Raw genomic sequence first — 16480 nt, forward strand, 5'->3', positions numbered from 1 at the left:
AATTAAACGTCTCTTAATTTTTTTTATACTCAAAGGAGGGGGGGATTTCAAAAATTAAAAAGAAATTTCTTCCTTTTTTTGGGGAATTGACTACGATAATAAATTGCTTGATTGTTAGCAGCATTGTTGGTTATTATAATATTATACAAAATATAAATTTATATGTGTGAGGTTGTTGCCAAACTAGTAATAAATTGAATTACACTCACAGTTCTTCGTCTCTCGTGTTCGCGTTTTCTTCTACCTTCTCCTTCCTTTCATCCTTCCTTGTGGCGTTTCCCCGACTTTCTAGACGCATCCTTTCAGCTGGATTTCATTAGACGAGATGGCTCTTCAGCTTTTAGGGAGATTCGATTATGCACTCGCGCTCGACTACTTTACGAACCCACTTAAAAAGTCTTTCTTGTAATGTGGCTTCTCCTTCTTCTTCTCCTTCTTATTTTTCATCTTTTTTTTTTTATTTTTTCTTCTCTTTTTTGTAAATTCAAGATCCTTAGACCACTCGACAAGTTTTCTCTTCAATCTTTCAAGAAGTCATCTATATCCTGGTTTATACCATAAAAATCCAAATTGAGAGTAAAAAAAAAAGGAGAATTCAATGAAATTTGATATGAAAAAAATTTACTTTTTTCCTTTCAATAGAAAATTATAATTTTACCTTTAAATTCAAAATTTCTTCTTTTGATAATATAACAAATTTTCTGTGTTAATAAAAAATATTAGATTTTTTTGCTTTAACAAAAGCAGTTAGGATACGAAACAAAAATTTGGTCCCGTGTTCAAAAATTGTCCATTACGTGAAAATTTTGAAAAAAGTGGGGGTAAAGACTCAAAAAATATTTATTTTAGAATTTTTGACTTCGGAGTCGTTTTTAGTGTATTTTTATCCACCAAACACAATTCCGAAGTCAAAAATTGTCCATTAGGTCAAAATTTTGAGAAAAGTGGGGGTAATGACTCAAATAAATTCATTTTTGGTATTTTGGACTTTGGAGTCGTTTCGAATGTATTTTTGTCCAATAAACACAATTCCGAAGTCAAAGATTGTCCATTAAGTCAAAATTTTGAAAAAAGTGGGGGTAAAGACTCAAAAAAAATGTTTTTTTGGTATTTTTGACTTCAGAGTCGTTTTCAAAGTATTTTTGTCCAATAAACACAATTCCGAAGTCAAAGATTGTCCTTTAGGTCAAAATTTTGAAAAAGGGGGGGGGTAAAAACTCAAAAAAAATATTTTTTGGTATATTTGACTTCGGAGTCATTTTCAATGTATTTTTGTCCACTAAACACAATTCCAAAGTCAAAAATTGTTCATTAGGTCAAAATTTTGAGAAAAGTGGGGGTAAAGACTCAAAAAATGTTTTATTTTAGAATTTTTGACTTCGGAATCGTTTTTAGTGTATTTTTATCCACCAAACACAATTCCGAAGTCAAAAATTGTCCATTAGGTCAAAATTTTGAAAAAAGTGGGGGTAAAAACTCAAAAAAAAATGTTTTTTTGGTATTTTTGACTTCGGAGTCATTTTCAATGTATTTTTGTCCACTAAACTCAATTCCAAAGTCAAAAATTGTTCATTAGGTCAAAATTTTGAGAAAAGTGGGGGTAAAGGCTCAAAAAATTTGTTATTTTGGAATTTTTGACTTCGGAGTCGTTTTCAATGTATTTTTGTCCACTGAACACGATGCCAGACTCAAAAATTGTACATTACATCAGAATTTTGAAAAAAGTGGGGGTAAAAACTAAAAAAAATAGTTTTTTTGTATTTTTGACTTCGGAGTCGTTTTCAGTGTATTTTTATCCTCTGAACACGACGCCGGGGTCAAAAATCGACTATCACGTCAAAATTGAAAAAAAACTAGGAAACGTCTTTTTTCGAGGAATTATATTAAAATAATACAAACGCCATATTTTTTAGGTAAAAATATAATAAAATATAATAAAATTCCCAATAAAAATAATTTCTTCACTAAAAATAATACAAATTCCCCAATAAAAATAAAATGAGAATTAAAGAAAAAATACAAAAAAGAAAATCTCAAATAAAATTAATTAACAAAAAAATTTCTTTTTCCTTTTGTTTCAGAATTACTGAAGTGGTGCGATACGAGATAGAAGAGAGATAAGTGTTAGTGAAAGTGATTGTGTTTTGTTAGTGGATATAAGAATAAAAAAAAAATGAGGCATCCTCATTGAAGGAGTGTCCTTAAAAAAGGGTGGTAGATGCGTGCACGCGTCAAGAGGACGTGTGTTCGCCGTCGTGGCACAGGACGAGGGAGCGAACTCGATCTCGTGAACGGGGTCTAGATTATAGTGATGAGGAGGAGAGAGTGAGGTAGGGGGTGAGAGCCTCGAGCGATCGAGTGGGACCGGCCAAAGGAGTGCCGGTTTAGAGGGCTTTACAATTTTTAGAATTAGCCCCCATCAATATGGCGGGCGCAGGCCTATTCTTCAGCACCTGTGTCACCGCCCACATTCTATTGCTTCTCCTATTTAATCAGCGTCCAACATTTGCCGAACAAGGTAAGAGAGAGAAAAATTAATTCATTATTACTATTTTATTTTGTTAATAATTATTACTCAAGAAAAAGTAATTTTCCTCAAATAATATTATTCCTCTGAAAATGATTCATTCTATTATAATTATTACACTGAGAATTATTTTTCTCAATAATTATTACACTAAAAATTATTTTTTTCTAATAATTACTACTCCTAGAATTATTTTTTCTAATAAATTTTTGACAATAAAGAAAAAAAATAGAGGGGATAGCGCACTGACTGCGCGCGCAGCGAAAGTGGGCGTGGTTTACTGTTCCTACTCCGGAGAAGCGTCGCGCGCAGCAAAAGTAGGCGTGGCTTACTGTCCCCACTCCTCAAAAGCGACGCGCGCAGCAAAAGTGGGCGTGGCCCACTATCCCCACTCCTCGAATCGACGTCGAATAAAAAGCTCTGCAATTATACTCTATAATTATATAATTACAATAATTTACATAATACGAAAGAATTTAAAAAATTATTCTCATTCGAAAAAAATAAAAATGCGTATTCTCTTTAAAAAATCTCAATAATTTAGAGTCGAAAGAAAAAATTATGCGCAGTATTCGTCTTTTAATAAAATTCCGAAAGGAGTCCGAGTTTGATTTAATTTCGAATCTTAAGACGACTTTTAAAAATTCTTTTTTTTCTTGGGGGGGGGGATTATCGTTGTTTTCCATATATTTTTTAAAAAGACGAAAAAAAATTCAATGATGATTCAAGCCTGGGGGGTTTTTGTTGGTTTTAATGGCAAAAAAGAAGTTGACTATGTATTTTTTTTTGCTCTCGAATTCTCCATTTTCGTGTAGATTCTGATAATTTTCTAAATGCGGCCAATCTTTGAAATTAAGGGTTTGCGCTTGGAATTAAAAGTCCATTGGTTAAATGCGAGCCCATCAGAGATGGATGAGAAAGAGGGGGGGGGGGTCGAAACAAGTCCAGAAATCATAAGTTTTTATGACTAACTTTTTTTAATAGAAAACTAAATTTTTATTAATGTATTTCAAATTAAAATTATAATATTAATATTATATTCTTAATATTAATATTATATTCTTAATATTATTATTATTATTCTACAAATTAATTATTATAATTAATTTTAAAATATTAATTATATTTATTATTATTATTTTTTACTTTAAAAAAAAAAATTCTTTTTGTCAAAATCTTGCAATTTTAATGGCTGAAGTTTTTGTGGTTCTTTTATATTATTTAATAAGAGAGAAAGAGAGAGGGGGTGGGGCGCCCTTAATATTAATTATTATTATTATTATTTACTTTAAAAAAAAAAATTCTTTTTGTCAAAATTTTGCAAATTAATTGCCTGGAATATTTGTGGTTTTTTAAAACTTATTTAAAAAAAGAGAGAAAGAGTGGGTGGGGCGCCTGTAATTACACATAGAGCGCATCATAGAAATGTAAAAAATAAACTTAAAGCTAAATTTTACTAAGGCTTTGAATTCTTGTCTGCTTTTCATCTTCCATTTGTGGAAAGTGGGGCGCACTTGCTTGATATTCGAAGAAAATCTTCCCCCCCCCCCTCTTCACCCCCTCTCCATCCTTTTTACTCCAAGTCAATGCGCGGAAAGGGCACTTTCTTTGATTGCTCATTCTCTCAATTCTCTTTCTCTTCTTTTTTTTTCTTATTTTTCCTTTCTGTTTATTTCATCGTGAGTAAAAAACGATTTGAATTTCAAATTTTTCAAATTAGATTAAAATAGGAAAAACAATTTTTAAGTAATTATACAGAAATAAATTATTGTTCAAATAATTAATATTATTTATAATTATTATAGGGTAATTTTTTTACTCACTTTTTGGTGTGTTATAATTATGCGGTGACAATTTTTATTTATATTTATTTTTTATTATTATATTTGGTAAATATTTATTAAAATTATTATTATTTTTATTATTAATATTATTATTATTAACAACTATTAAAATTATTTTTTTTCTGTATTTTTGTTTATAACAATTATTGTAACCATTTTTATTGTTTTTCAATTTTTTTTAAATTAATTTTATTTATTTACAACTATTATAATTAATTTCGTTGTTGTATTTTTGTTTATAACAATTAACAAAAGAAAAATTATTTTTTAAACTTTTTGATATATTTTTGAAACAAAAATTGTTTTACATACTTAGTATTGCGTAAATTTTATGTCTGCTTCATTTTTCCTCCCTAACAGTTGTTATAAACAAATTATATAAACAATTACACCTTAGGTATAAAGATATGTCTAAGAAGAATTTTTTTTCTTATAAATATAACTTTAGCTTATTGCAATAAAACTTTCTTTGTATGAAACTGATGTTTTTCGATAATTTTCTTATTTAATTATTTCAACAAATTTTAATAAACAATTGAATCGTACGGACATTTTTGAACACAAAAATATCAAATTTTTTGCAATTAATGTTTTTCTAAGCCGACCTTTTTCTTATGAAAAAGTTATTTTGCAAATAATTTTATTATTTTAATAAACAAATTACATAAACAATTACACTTTAGGCAAAATTGTGTAGAATCCGAAAAAAATACAATCATAAAAAAAAAGAAGTTCTGTTTAGATAATAATCAAAACTGTAAATGTTTGTTAAATAAAAATTAATGAATTAAAATCAAATACAAATAATATAAAAATTAATGAAAATACAGAAATAGAAATGAATAAAAATCGAGCTAAAAATAAATAAAGCAGTAAAAATAATTAAATATTCAGTAAATTCTTCCACAATTATTTAATAAATTAATTTTTTCGATTTTTGGAAGACGTAACGTCGTCTATTTTATAAAAAAAGTAAAAGAGTATTTTTCTTTAACTTTTAATATTACGTCTTCCAAAAATCGAAAAAATTAATTTAGTAAAAATAATTTTTAAAAAAAATAGAGAAATAGAAATGAATAAAAATAAAGAAATTGAAATGAATTAAAGTAAAAATAAATAGAATTTGTTAAATATGAAAAGAGAGAGAGAGAGAGAGAGAGAGAGAGATGAAAAATTGCCGATGGATAAAAATGCTTAAACGCATCTGATGACCTCGACTCGAAAAAAGCATCTCGGTGTGACCAAATTCCCTGTTGGATTCGAAAGAGAGAACCAGGCGTAAACTCGATTGGCCTCTACAAAATGGTTCAGAGTCATGGCGAGTCTCTCTCTCTCTCTCTTTCGCTCTTGTGCGAATTTTTATCCCCCCCTCCTTCTCTCTCTCATTTCGCTCTCAGTCCGTCGTCGACAGTGAGTAAGACAGAGTAAGAAATACGGCAACGCCGCAGGAATGCCCCGACCAACCCATCGCACCGAGCGAGTGCATACCTGTACAATCCACTATACACTCCACCAGAGAGCTCTAGACCTGGAAGTCTCTCGCAGCATCCCGTATTTTCTCTCTCTCTCTGTCTCCTTTTTTCTTTCTCTTTTTGTCTCCTTTTCTCTTTCTCTCTCTTTCTCCCCTTCGTTCTCTCTCTCTCTCTCTCTCTCTCTCTCTCTCTCTCTCTCTCTCTCTCTCTCTGTCTTCTTTTTTCTCTCTTTCTGTCTCCTTTTCTCTCTCTCACTTCTCCCTTTCGTTTTCTCTCTTTTTCTACCTTTTGTTTTTTCTCTCTCTCCCTTTTTCTTCTTTTGGTTCTCTCTCTCTCTCTCTCTCTCTCTCTTCACCTTTTCTTCTCTCTCTTTTCTTCCTTTAGTTCTTTTACTCTCTCTCTCACTCTCTCTCTCTGTTGCTCCACTCGATATTGTTTAAAATCACCGAGAGAGCGAAAGAGAGGAAGATAATTTACTCTGGCGGTAGGAGAGAGAGAGAGACACTTTCTCTCTCTCTCTTATTCTGCTCGATACCGACCGTCGTAAAGTGAAATGAGAGCGAGAGAGAAAGAAAAAATTTCGTCTGGCAGTCGGTAACTATTGGTAAGAGAGAGAGAGGGAGAGAAAGAGAATAAGTGAGAGGAAGTAAGAAAGTAGAGAGAGAGAGAGAGAGAGAGTTAGAGCAAGTGAGAGGGACTAAGAAAGTTAGAGAGAGAAAGAGAGCGAGTGAGAGAGGAGGGGAGGGGGTAGTCGCATCGACGAGCGAATGGATAGAGAAGAAGGAAGAGATAAGAGCCGGTGCGTGCCGAAGCGTCTAGGTCCAAGTGAGATAGAATCGGAAACAAAGAGAGATAGTGCTAGTGGGACGAAGAGAGAGTGAGAAAGGACGGCGATAAGAGAGAGAGAGAGAGAAAGAGAGACGAAAAGAGGTGCGTGTGTGAACTCAGCGTCTCATATGCGTGCAAGAAAGGAATGGCATACGGGAGCAGGCTGCGTTTCAAGACCCTTTACCTCTTCTCTTTACGCCCTCCCCCCTCTCACTCACTCTCTCTCTCCCTCCTTCCTCTCTTTATCTTCCATACACTGTCTACCTGGTGTGCCACAGAAAACATCTCATATATAGATTACACTTTATCGTTCCACCGATTAGAGAAAACAGTTGCACTCGATTTTTCCCATCGTTGAATGGGAAAAAAAATTACTCCCCACTCAAAATAGTAGAGGAAAATAATTTTTTTTTACGAAAAAGTAAGAAAAATTACCGTCTGGAGAAGGATAATTGAGAAAAAGAGGCAAAAGAAAGTGAAAAATGAGAAGAAAAAGAAAAAAAATCGAAATTGCAAGTTTGGCTGTGAGGTTTAAGGCACCGAACATTAGTACATTGGACTACGGTTCGAATCTTGGGAGAATTTTTTTTTTTTTATCAAAGTGACGAGTCAATTGATTTGAGACAGATTCGCTTTATTTTTCCATCACTGAATATAGAGAAAAATTATTTTCCATTTATATTTTTCAAAACTGTAGGGGAGAGAATACTTTCTGTTAAATTTTTTAGAAAAAAGTCAGAAAATTAATCGAAAGAATCGTTTGGAAAAGAATAATTGAGAAAAAGAAGCAAAAAAATGTGTTTTATTTAAGGAAAATGCGAAGAAAGAGAAAAAAAAGAAGATTGCAAGTTTGGCTGTGGGGTTTAAGGCACCGAACATTAGTCGATTGGTCTACGGTTCGAATCTCGGCGAGTTTTCCTTTTCCTTTTTTTTTTTTTTTTTGATTCGAACTTTTTAAAAAAGTAGTTTATTGATTATAGACAGTTTTGCTTCAATGTTTTTTACAACTAGAAGTGAAAAAAAGTATTTCCCACTCTAAATATTTGGGAAAAATATTTTCTGGTAAATTTTTTTGACAAGAGAGTCAAAAAGAATGATGTAGAATCGTTTGGAAAAGAATAATTGAAAAAGAGAAACAAAAAGAAGTGTTTTATTTAAGGAAAATGATTAAAAAGGGAAAAAAATGGGTCTTGTAAGTTTGGCTGTGGGGTTTAAGGCACCAAACGTTAGTCCATTGGTCTACGGTTCGAATCTCGGCGAGTTTTCTGTTTTTTCTTAATTCGAACATTAAAAGAATGTTTTTTATTGATTATACAGACAGTTTTTCTTCATTGTTTTTACCTCTGGAAGTGAAAAATATTATTTCCCACTCTAAATATTAGGGGAACATTTTTTTTCGTATTTAATAGAAAGTCAAAAAGATAGAATCGTTTCAAAAAGAATAATTGAGAAAAAGAAGTAAAAAAACGTATTTTATTCGAGGAAAATGATAAAAAAGAAAAAAAATACGTTTTGCAAGTTTGGCCCTGGGGTTTAAGGAACAGAGCATTAGGATTTGATAGCTCACGGTTCGAATCTCGGTAAAAAAAAATTTTTTTTTCTCCATCCGAACTTTGGAAGAAACGAGTCTATCAATTCAAGAAAGTTTCGCTTCATTTTTCTACCTTTGGACAAGAAAAAAAATTATTTTCCACCTCAAAGAGTTAGGAAAATTATTTTCTTGTAAATTTTTTACTGAAAAATAAAAAAAAAAAAGATGTAGAATCTTCTGGAGAATTGAGAATTGAGAAAAAAGGAAATAAAAACTGTTGAAATTTGGAAAAAAATGGGAAAGAAGAAAACAATAGAAAATATTTACTTTAGCTGTGAGACTTAAGGCACTTGCCAGTTGGTATTATCACTCTTGGGTCCTCGGTTCGAATCCCGTCAACTTTAATTTTTTTTTTCTCGAAACTTTACGAAGTAACTTCAATTCTAATTATGTAAGGCTTAAAAAAAATTTACAAAAAAATGCAAAATAATATTTTTAACAATATTTAGTTTACAAAAAAATAATTTTTATTTCACATTTTAATTTTTGATTTTTAAAAAAAAAATTTTTTATTTTTATTTTTCTATTTTGAAATGGGAAATAAATTGAGGAAAAAATCGGAAAAATTTGAAACTTGATTTCACATTGAAATATTTTTGTAGAAAAATTTTTTTATTTTCATTTTTCCATTTTGAAATGGGAAATAAATTCATGAAAAAAAATAACGAAAAAATTCAAAACTTGATTTCACATTGAAATATTTTTGTATAGAAAATAGAAAAAAAAAGTAAAAAAATTTTCCCAGGAAAAAAAATGTATTAGTGAGGAAAATGAGAAATAACTTGAATAGTTTTTAAGTGTTTTTTAAAGAGCGCGCAAACTGTGAGATTTAATCCTAGTCAGGCGCAGGGAATATAAATATAATAAAATTGCGTAGCCATTAATTTCTTTCAAGTTGCATAAGTATAATCGCCGACGCATCCATTTTAAAAATAAAAAATAATAATAATAATAAAGAAGAAAAAAAGAAATGGAAAAAATACCTCACACGGCAAAATGCATTGCGTTGTAAAAGTGAACAAACGATAATTTTCAAGCGGTAGCCACGACTCTCAACAAACCATTCTTTATTTGATTTTATGACACAAGATTATGATATTTTATGACACGTGTAAAGATATTCTTCTTCACTCTTGGAGAATATATTTTTATTATTTTCTTTTTTTCAACAATTTTTCTCCCAATAAATAATAATTTTTTTGCAACAATTTTTTCTCAACTAAATAATATTTTTTAATAAATTTTTTTTTTCAATAATTTTTTCTCAAATATTTTTTGTATTTTTTTTCTGAATAATTTTTTTCCACTTAACATTATATTTTCCATGATTTTTTCAATCAAATTGCAAAATACAAAAAAAAAATTTTTCTTTTGATAAATTTTTTTAAACACTGGAAAAAAATTCAAAAATTTAATGAATTATTTACTCGTTTAATTTATTATTCATTAATTTAATGTAGTTATTAATTATTTTAAATTATTTATTTCTTTTTTTCAACTATTTATTGGTTTAATTATTTATTTTTTTAACTTAATTACTTTTTTAGTTTTTTACTTAATTGATTTTTTAGTTAACTGTTTATTTAATTAATTTATTAAATTTCTTGTTTATTAAATTATTTATTCATTTAAGTTATTTATTTTATTATTTATTTTTTAAGCTAATAAATTGTTAAATTAATTATCCATTTATTTTATTTATTAAAATTAATTTATTTTCCTTTATTTAATTATATTTATCTATTTAAATGAATATTTGCTTATTCAGTTAATTAATTTATTAAATTGTTTATTTATTAAATTTGTTATTTTTTGAATTATTTGTTGATTGAATTGTTTATTAATTGAATTTTTTATTTATTAAATTAATTGTTTATTTAATTGTTTATTAATCGAATTTTTTATTTATTAAATTATTTGTTTATTCAATTCTTTATTAATTGAATTTTTTATTTATTGAATTTCTTATTTAATTAATTTTTTCATTCAATTTTTTTATTTTTTAAATTTCTTATTTATTTAATTTTTTTATTCATTTTTTTATTAATTTAATTTTTTATTCACGAAAGTACAAATTTATCTAATTAGTCATTTTTTATTGAATAAAATTCACGAACTAAAAAGATATTTAATAATTTTTATTTCGAAATCCATTTTATTCATTCTTTTCAATTTGTGTTCGAATTCATATAAAGTTCATTCTAAAGTAATTCATCAAAAGAAAATATTTTCCATTTCATTTTTTTTTTTTCTTTTTTTTCTCAACCTCAAAGAAAAATTCATTTCCCAGAAACCGATATTTTAAACAAGTTTTTGAGTCGCGAAGATGGAGGTCAAGAAGTTACTTCTTCTTCTTCTTCTTTTTTTCTTTTTTATTTTTACATATAACTTTTGCCCGGCAAGCTTTAGTCGAATTTCCCAAGATACTGACTTTGGATTAAGAAGTGGAAAAAAGTGTACTCTTTGAAGCTCAATGAGGAAATGCACCTTCCACTTGAGGGAAACGAGAAATGAGACTTTTGAACAAAGTGATTTCTTATATATATTTTTTTTCATGTGTGTGTGTGATGAGAAAAGCGAGAGATTTTAAATAAAAGATTTTCCCTTCTTTAAAGAACTTTTTTTTATTCGTTTTGATTCATTTTGATTTATTTTGATTTATTTTTTAATTTTTATTAAAAGAAAATATTTATTTTATTGATTTTTCCACCTTGGAATTTTTTGCCTTTTAATTTTCTACCTTTAATTGAATTTTCCCGAGAATTTCCCCCCTTTCGTTTAGATTTTCCAACATTGAGAAAAATGTATTCTCTTTCTCTTGAATTTTCCATCTTGGATCTATTTTTCCACAAAAAAAATTTTCCTCCTTGGAATTTTTTACAGTGACTATAATTTTCCAAAAGTTAATTTTCCACCTATTGGGATTTTCCACCTTTGCCTGAATTTTTTATTTTTTAATTCTAATTTTCCAACGTTTAGTGAATTTTCCATCTTTATTTTAATTCAACAAATTTAAATTTTTCGCCATTTAATTTTTCACCTTTATATAATTTTCCTAACTTAAATTTTCCACCTTGAAATTTTTTATTTTTAATTTTAAAACATTTTTAAAATTTTTTTTTTTTTTTTTTTTTTAAAACATTTCCATTTTTTGAATTTTTCGATTTCTTTCCAAATTTCTATTCTTCGAATTTTTCACTTTTTAATGGATTTTCCAGCATGACAAAAATTTTCCATCATTCAATTTTCCTCCATTGTCTGAATTTTCTGTCTTTTACTTCATTTTTCAATGTTTAGTGAATTTTTCATCTGTATTTTAATTCGACAAATTAAAATTTTTAGCCATGCTATTTACCTTTATATAATTTTCCTAATTTAGATTTTCCGCCTTGAAATTTTTTACTTTGAATTTAATTTTTCTTGAGTTTTCTACCTCTGGAATTTTCCGAATTGTATCCGAATTTTTCACTTCTGAATATATTTTCCACCTTGACAAATATTTTCTAAATTTCGATTTATCACCTTGGAATTTTCCACCTTTGATATGATTTTTCACAATCGACTATTTTTCCCACTACAAATTTAATTTCCAAAATTTGGATTTTCCACTTTGAAAATTTATTTTCCTTTTCTGTATTAATTTTTCTTACTTTTTCTTGAATATTCCGCCTTAGATTAAATTTTTCACTATTGATTTTCTTTTTTATAATCAACAAATATTTTCCAATCATGGAATTATCAAAATACGAATATTTCACTTTTAACTTAATTTTCAAAATTTCAATTTCCCACCTTGGGATTTTATTTTCCGTTTCTGTTTCAATTTTTCCTGAATTTTCCACCTTTTATTAAATGTTTCACAATAAAATATATTTTCTACCATTCATTTTTTTTAAAGTTGAATTTTACAATTTTTAGCCGTTTTCAAAATTTGAATTTTCCACCTTGGAATGTTATTTTCCATTTTCTTTGACAATTTTTCCCTCGAATTTCCCACCTTTCGTCAGATTTTCTACAATAAAATTTATTTCCCACCTTTGATTTTATTCTTGATAATTGAATTTCCACTTTTTATTCAGTTTTTAAAAATTTTAATTTTCCACCTTGGAATTTTATTTTTTATTTTTTGGCAATTTTTCCTGAATTTTCCACTTTTTTTCGATTTTCCACAATTAAATATATTTTCTACTTTCGATTTTATTTTTGAAAGTTGAATTTTCCACTTTTTACTCAGTTTTTAAATTTTGAATTTTCCACCTTGGAATTTTATTTTCCATTTTCTTGAGCAATTTTTCCCTGAATTTTCCACCTTTGGTTAGATTTTCTTGCTTTGATTTTATTCTTGAAAGATGCAATTTCCACTTTTTATTCAGTTTTAAAAAAATTTAATTTTCCACCTTGGAATTTTATTTTTCATTTTTTGTCAATTTTCCCTGAATTTTCCACTTTTTTTCGATTTTTCACAATAAAATATATTTTCTACTTTCGATTTTATTTTCAAAAGTTGAATTTTCCACTTTTTACTCAGTTTTTAAATTTTGAATTTTCCACCTTGGAATTTTATTTTCCATTTTCTTTAGGAATTTTACCCTGAATTTTCCACCTTTGCTTAGATTTTCAACCTTTTCAAATATATTTTCTATCTTTTAGTTTTTATTCTTGAAAATGGAATTATTTACTTTTTATTTATTTCTACAAATTTGAATTTTCCACCTTGGATTTTTATTTTCCATTTTCTTTGTCAATTTTTCTCCGAATTTTCCACCTTTGCTTACATTTTCCACAATCGAATATATTTTTCACCTTTTGGATTTTATTTTCAAAATTTGGTATTTTCCACCGTGGATTTAATTTTCTAAATTTTCATTTTCCACCTCTAATTTTTCCCCCATTTTTCCCATCAATTTTCCCAAATTTCTATCTCAATTTTCCACCTGTGATTCAATTTTCCACGTCTTTCTTTTTTGCAATCCAGACCCAATTTTCCCAGCTTTGAATTTAAAGGGCGACACTTTTAAATTTATATTTTCCACTTTTAAAAGGAATTTTTCCAATCATTGTAAATTATTTAAACATGGGGAGAGGGAGATTCGTAAATTGCGTGTATATATAAAGACGAGAGCGATATATGCGCAGTGCAACACCCTGGAATGTCTACTTTTACTTTTCCCGTTTCCAAGTATATACTTCTCGGGTGGAATCGGGTGCGTTCTCCGTGACCGTGATGCGGATTCTCCGCGTACACCCAAAGAGAAGAGAGCGAGAGAGAAACCAACGCTTCTTGCTTCCGGGAATAATCATTTTAATTCACAAATGCCCGTTATTTATATATAATTTTCGTAACCCGTTAACTTTTTTTCTCCTTCTCTTTTTTTTCTATTCCCGACATCATTCTGACTAATTACCACAATTAATTTCTGTCATTGATCAAAATTATTCATTTTCATTGATTAACATAAATTATTTTCTCTCTCTCTCTCTCTCTCTCTCTCTCTCTCTCTCTCTCTCTCTCTCTCTCTCTCTCTCTCTCTCTCTCTCTCTCTCTCTCTCTCTCTCTCTCTCTCTCTCTCTCTCTCTCTCTCTCTCACACTCTCTCTCTCACTCTCTCTCTCACTCTCTCTCTCTCTCTCTCTCTCACTTCTCCCTTTCGTTTTCTCTCTTTTTCTACCTTTTGTTTTTTCTCTCTCTCCCTTTTTCTCCTTTTGGTTCTCTCTCTCTCTCTCTCTCTCTTCACCTTTTCTTCTCTCTTTTTTCTTCCTTTGGTTCTTTTACTCTCTCTCTCTCTCTCTCTCTCTCTCTCTCTCTCTCTTGCTGTGAATAATTTCCAACAAAATTCTTATTAATTTCTCGTTTAGCAACTGTTTACTTTTTCTTTTATTTTTCTAACCCACGTGTTGAAAAAAAAAAAATTTAATAAATAATTAAGTTTTTTTGTTTCCTGAATTTTCATTTATAAAAATAGAAAGATACTCGAACGCAAAGTGAAAAAAATTAACGAAAAACGTTAATAATTAGAGAAGAGAGAGGTCGATGAAAAAGTAGTCGAAAAAAAAATTGCCAACGTAAGTTTAGCCATGCGGCTTAAGGCACACACTGTTTCTAGTCGTTGGTTCACGGTTCGAATCCCGTCAGGAGTTAATTTTTTTTTGTCCTTTCAAAATTTCAATCTAATATTGCTATTAAAAATTATTTCTCTCAATATTCATTCAATTACTATTGTTATTAAATATTTATTTATAACTATATTATATTAATTATTATTAAAACAAATTTTTTCTTACTTTTCTGTTTTTATTTTTGAAAAATTTTTTTCCTTACAGAAAATAATAATATCATTAGATATTAGTAATAATAGCAACAATAATAATAGTAATATTATCTATAATAATAATAGTAATATAATAAAAATAATAATAATAATAATGATACAAAATAAAACAAACACTGACAAAAATTGTAAAGATATTAAAAATATAATTATAATAATTATGAGATGATTTTTATTTTAATAAAAGATAAAAAGTTCTTCGATTTGTCGTCGTTTTAAGCCTAAAATCGTGTTCGGCCCATTTTATAAATTATCATTGATCTTCGATTCCTGTCGGAGGTAAAAAATATTTTTTCGTTAATAATTTTTTATTTTAAATATAATAATAATTATGAAGTGTTTTTTATTATATAATAAGAAAAGTTTAAAGTTACTTCGAGTTATAATTGTTTTAAGTCTAAAATCGTGTTCGGCCTGTTTTATAAATTATTGATCTTCGATTCCTGCCGTAGGTAAATTTTTTTTTGTAAATCATTCCTTGTTTTAATAATAATAATAATAATAATAAAAATAGCGATAATAATAAATAACTATGAGGTACTTAATTATTATTATAAAAAAGAATTTTTTTTATTTTTCCGTTTTTAAATTTTAAAAGAAACAGAAAAGAATTTTTTTCTTCAAGAAAACCTGAAAGCTTTGCAATTAATTTTATTGTAAAATATTAATTTTATAATTTATTGAAAATTTTTTGAAACTAATTCTTTGTCGGAAATAAACGAATTAATTTCTCAATATTTTTAAATTAATTTTTGTAAATTATTTGCTATGTATTTAAATTTTCGACTGTGTTCCAAAAGCCGTTTGTTTTTTTTTCTGAGGAAGTTATGTGAAATAAAAAAAAAATGTTTGCTTTACATTTTTTCTACTATATGTCAATAATAAATCTTATCTTGGAAATAAATCATATTGAAATGCTTAAAATCTAGTTTGAGAAATAGAATATAATAATTTTTTAAGTTCATTTCTTTTATTTCATTTGAAATAAATCTTCTTTGGGCACGAGTACAGAAAGGGGAGAGAGAGAGAGAGAGACTGTATGGGGACCTTTGATCTTCAAAAATTTGCTCGATAAATTGATTGTCAAAGATTTTAGGACGAAGATTAATGATCGTCTCTCTCTTTCTCTCTATTTTTCTTTCTCCTTCTCTCCCTCTTATGTTTCGACTCAAGTTCTATATTAATTACAAAGTATATTTAAATTTTATTTCCAAAAATTTTTGTAGTCAAACATTGTGCAATTTTTCTTTTGTACTTTTAATTTTTTTTTCTTTTATTTTCGTGGAACTTTTTATTTCGTATTTTTTGTTTTTTTTTTCGTGAGAATTTTTTGTTTTTCTGTTTTATTGCAGTTTTTTTTATTTTCGTGTGTAAACTATAATTTTTTCTATTTTTTTTCAATTTTCTAAATTTTTTTTGAAAATTTATTTTGGTATTTTTTTTTAGTAAATTTTTCCTCCAACCCAGGAGAATTTTATTATTTCCAAAAAATTTTCGACACTTTTTATTTTAAAAATAAGTAAATAACAATAAATAAAATAAAAAATAAATAAAAAAAAATTTTTTTTACAACAAAATGAAAAGAAAAAAAATTTTATATATATATTTCTCAATGCTCCTTGGGCACTTTAATAGGCGCAGTGTAAGAAAACTTGGCAATCTCGAATATACACGTCAAATGCATAACCCTTATTCTTTCGGTCGGCATCAAGTAAATAATACAATAGTCACCTGAGCGTGAAATGGAAGCGAAGGCAGTCACAAAAGGTGAGCCACCGTTAACTGTGAGCCAGTTTTAGATTTTTTTTATCCACTTCTATTTTTTTGTTTCATTTTTTATTAAAGAAGAAAAATTTTCTCCAACCATATTTTATCATTATTATTCATTAT

The 16480-nt window shown here is 27.9% G+C and overlaps 1 protein-coding gene across 20 annotated transcripts in view; it reads left to right on the forward strand.

Moving 5' to 3' along the window:
- Window positions 1-16480, forward strand: part of LOC122503614 (ephrin type-B receptor 1-B) — a 162607-nt gene that overhangs the window by 33440 nt on the left and 112687 nt on the right. For all 20 annotated transcript variants that reach the window (XM_043614213.1, XM_043614215.1, XM_043614216.1 and 17 more), the window contains one exon: window positions 2082-2518. In XM_043614213.1, the coding sequence (XP_043470148.1) occupies window positions 2425-2518 (94 nt within the window). In that variant the 5' untranslated portion in view covers window positions 2082-2424. The remainder of the gene's footprint in view (window positions 1-2081; window positions 2519-16480) is intronic.

Source organism: Leptopilina heterotoma, unplaced genomic scaffold (genome assembly GCF_015476425.1).
Source record: "Leptopilina heterotoma isolate Lh14 unplaced genomic scaffold, ASM1547642v1 Lhet_265, whole genome shotgun sequence".
NCBI lineage: Eukaryota > Metazoa > Arthropoda > Insecta > Hymenoptera > Figitidae > Leptopilina > Leptopilina heterotoma.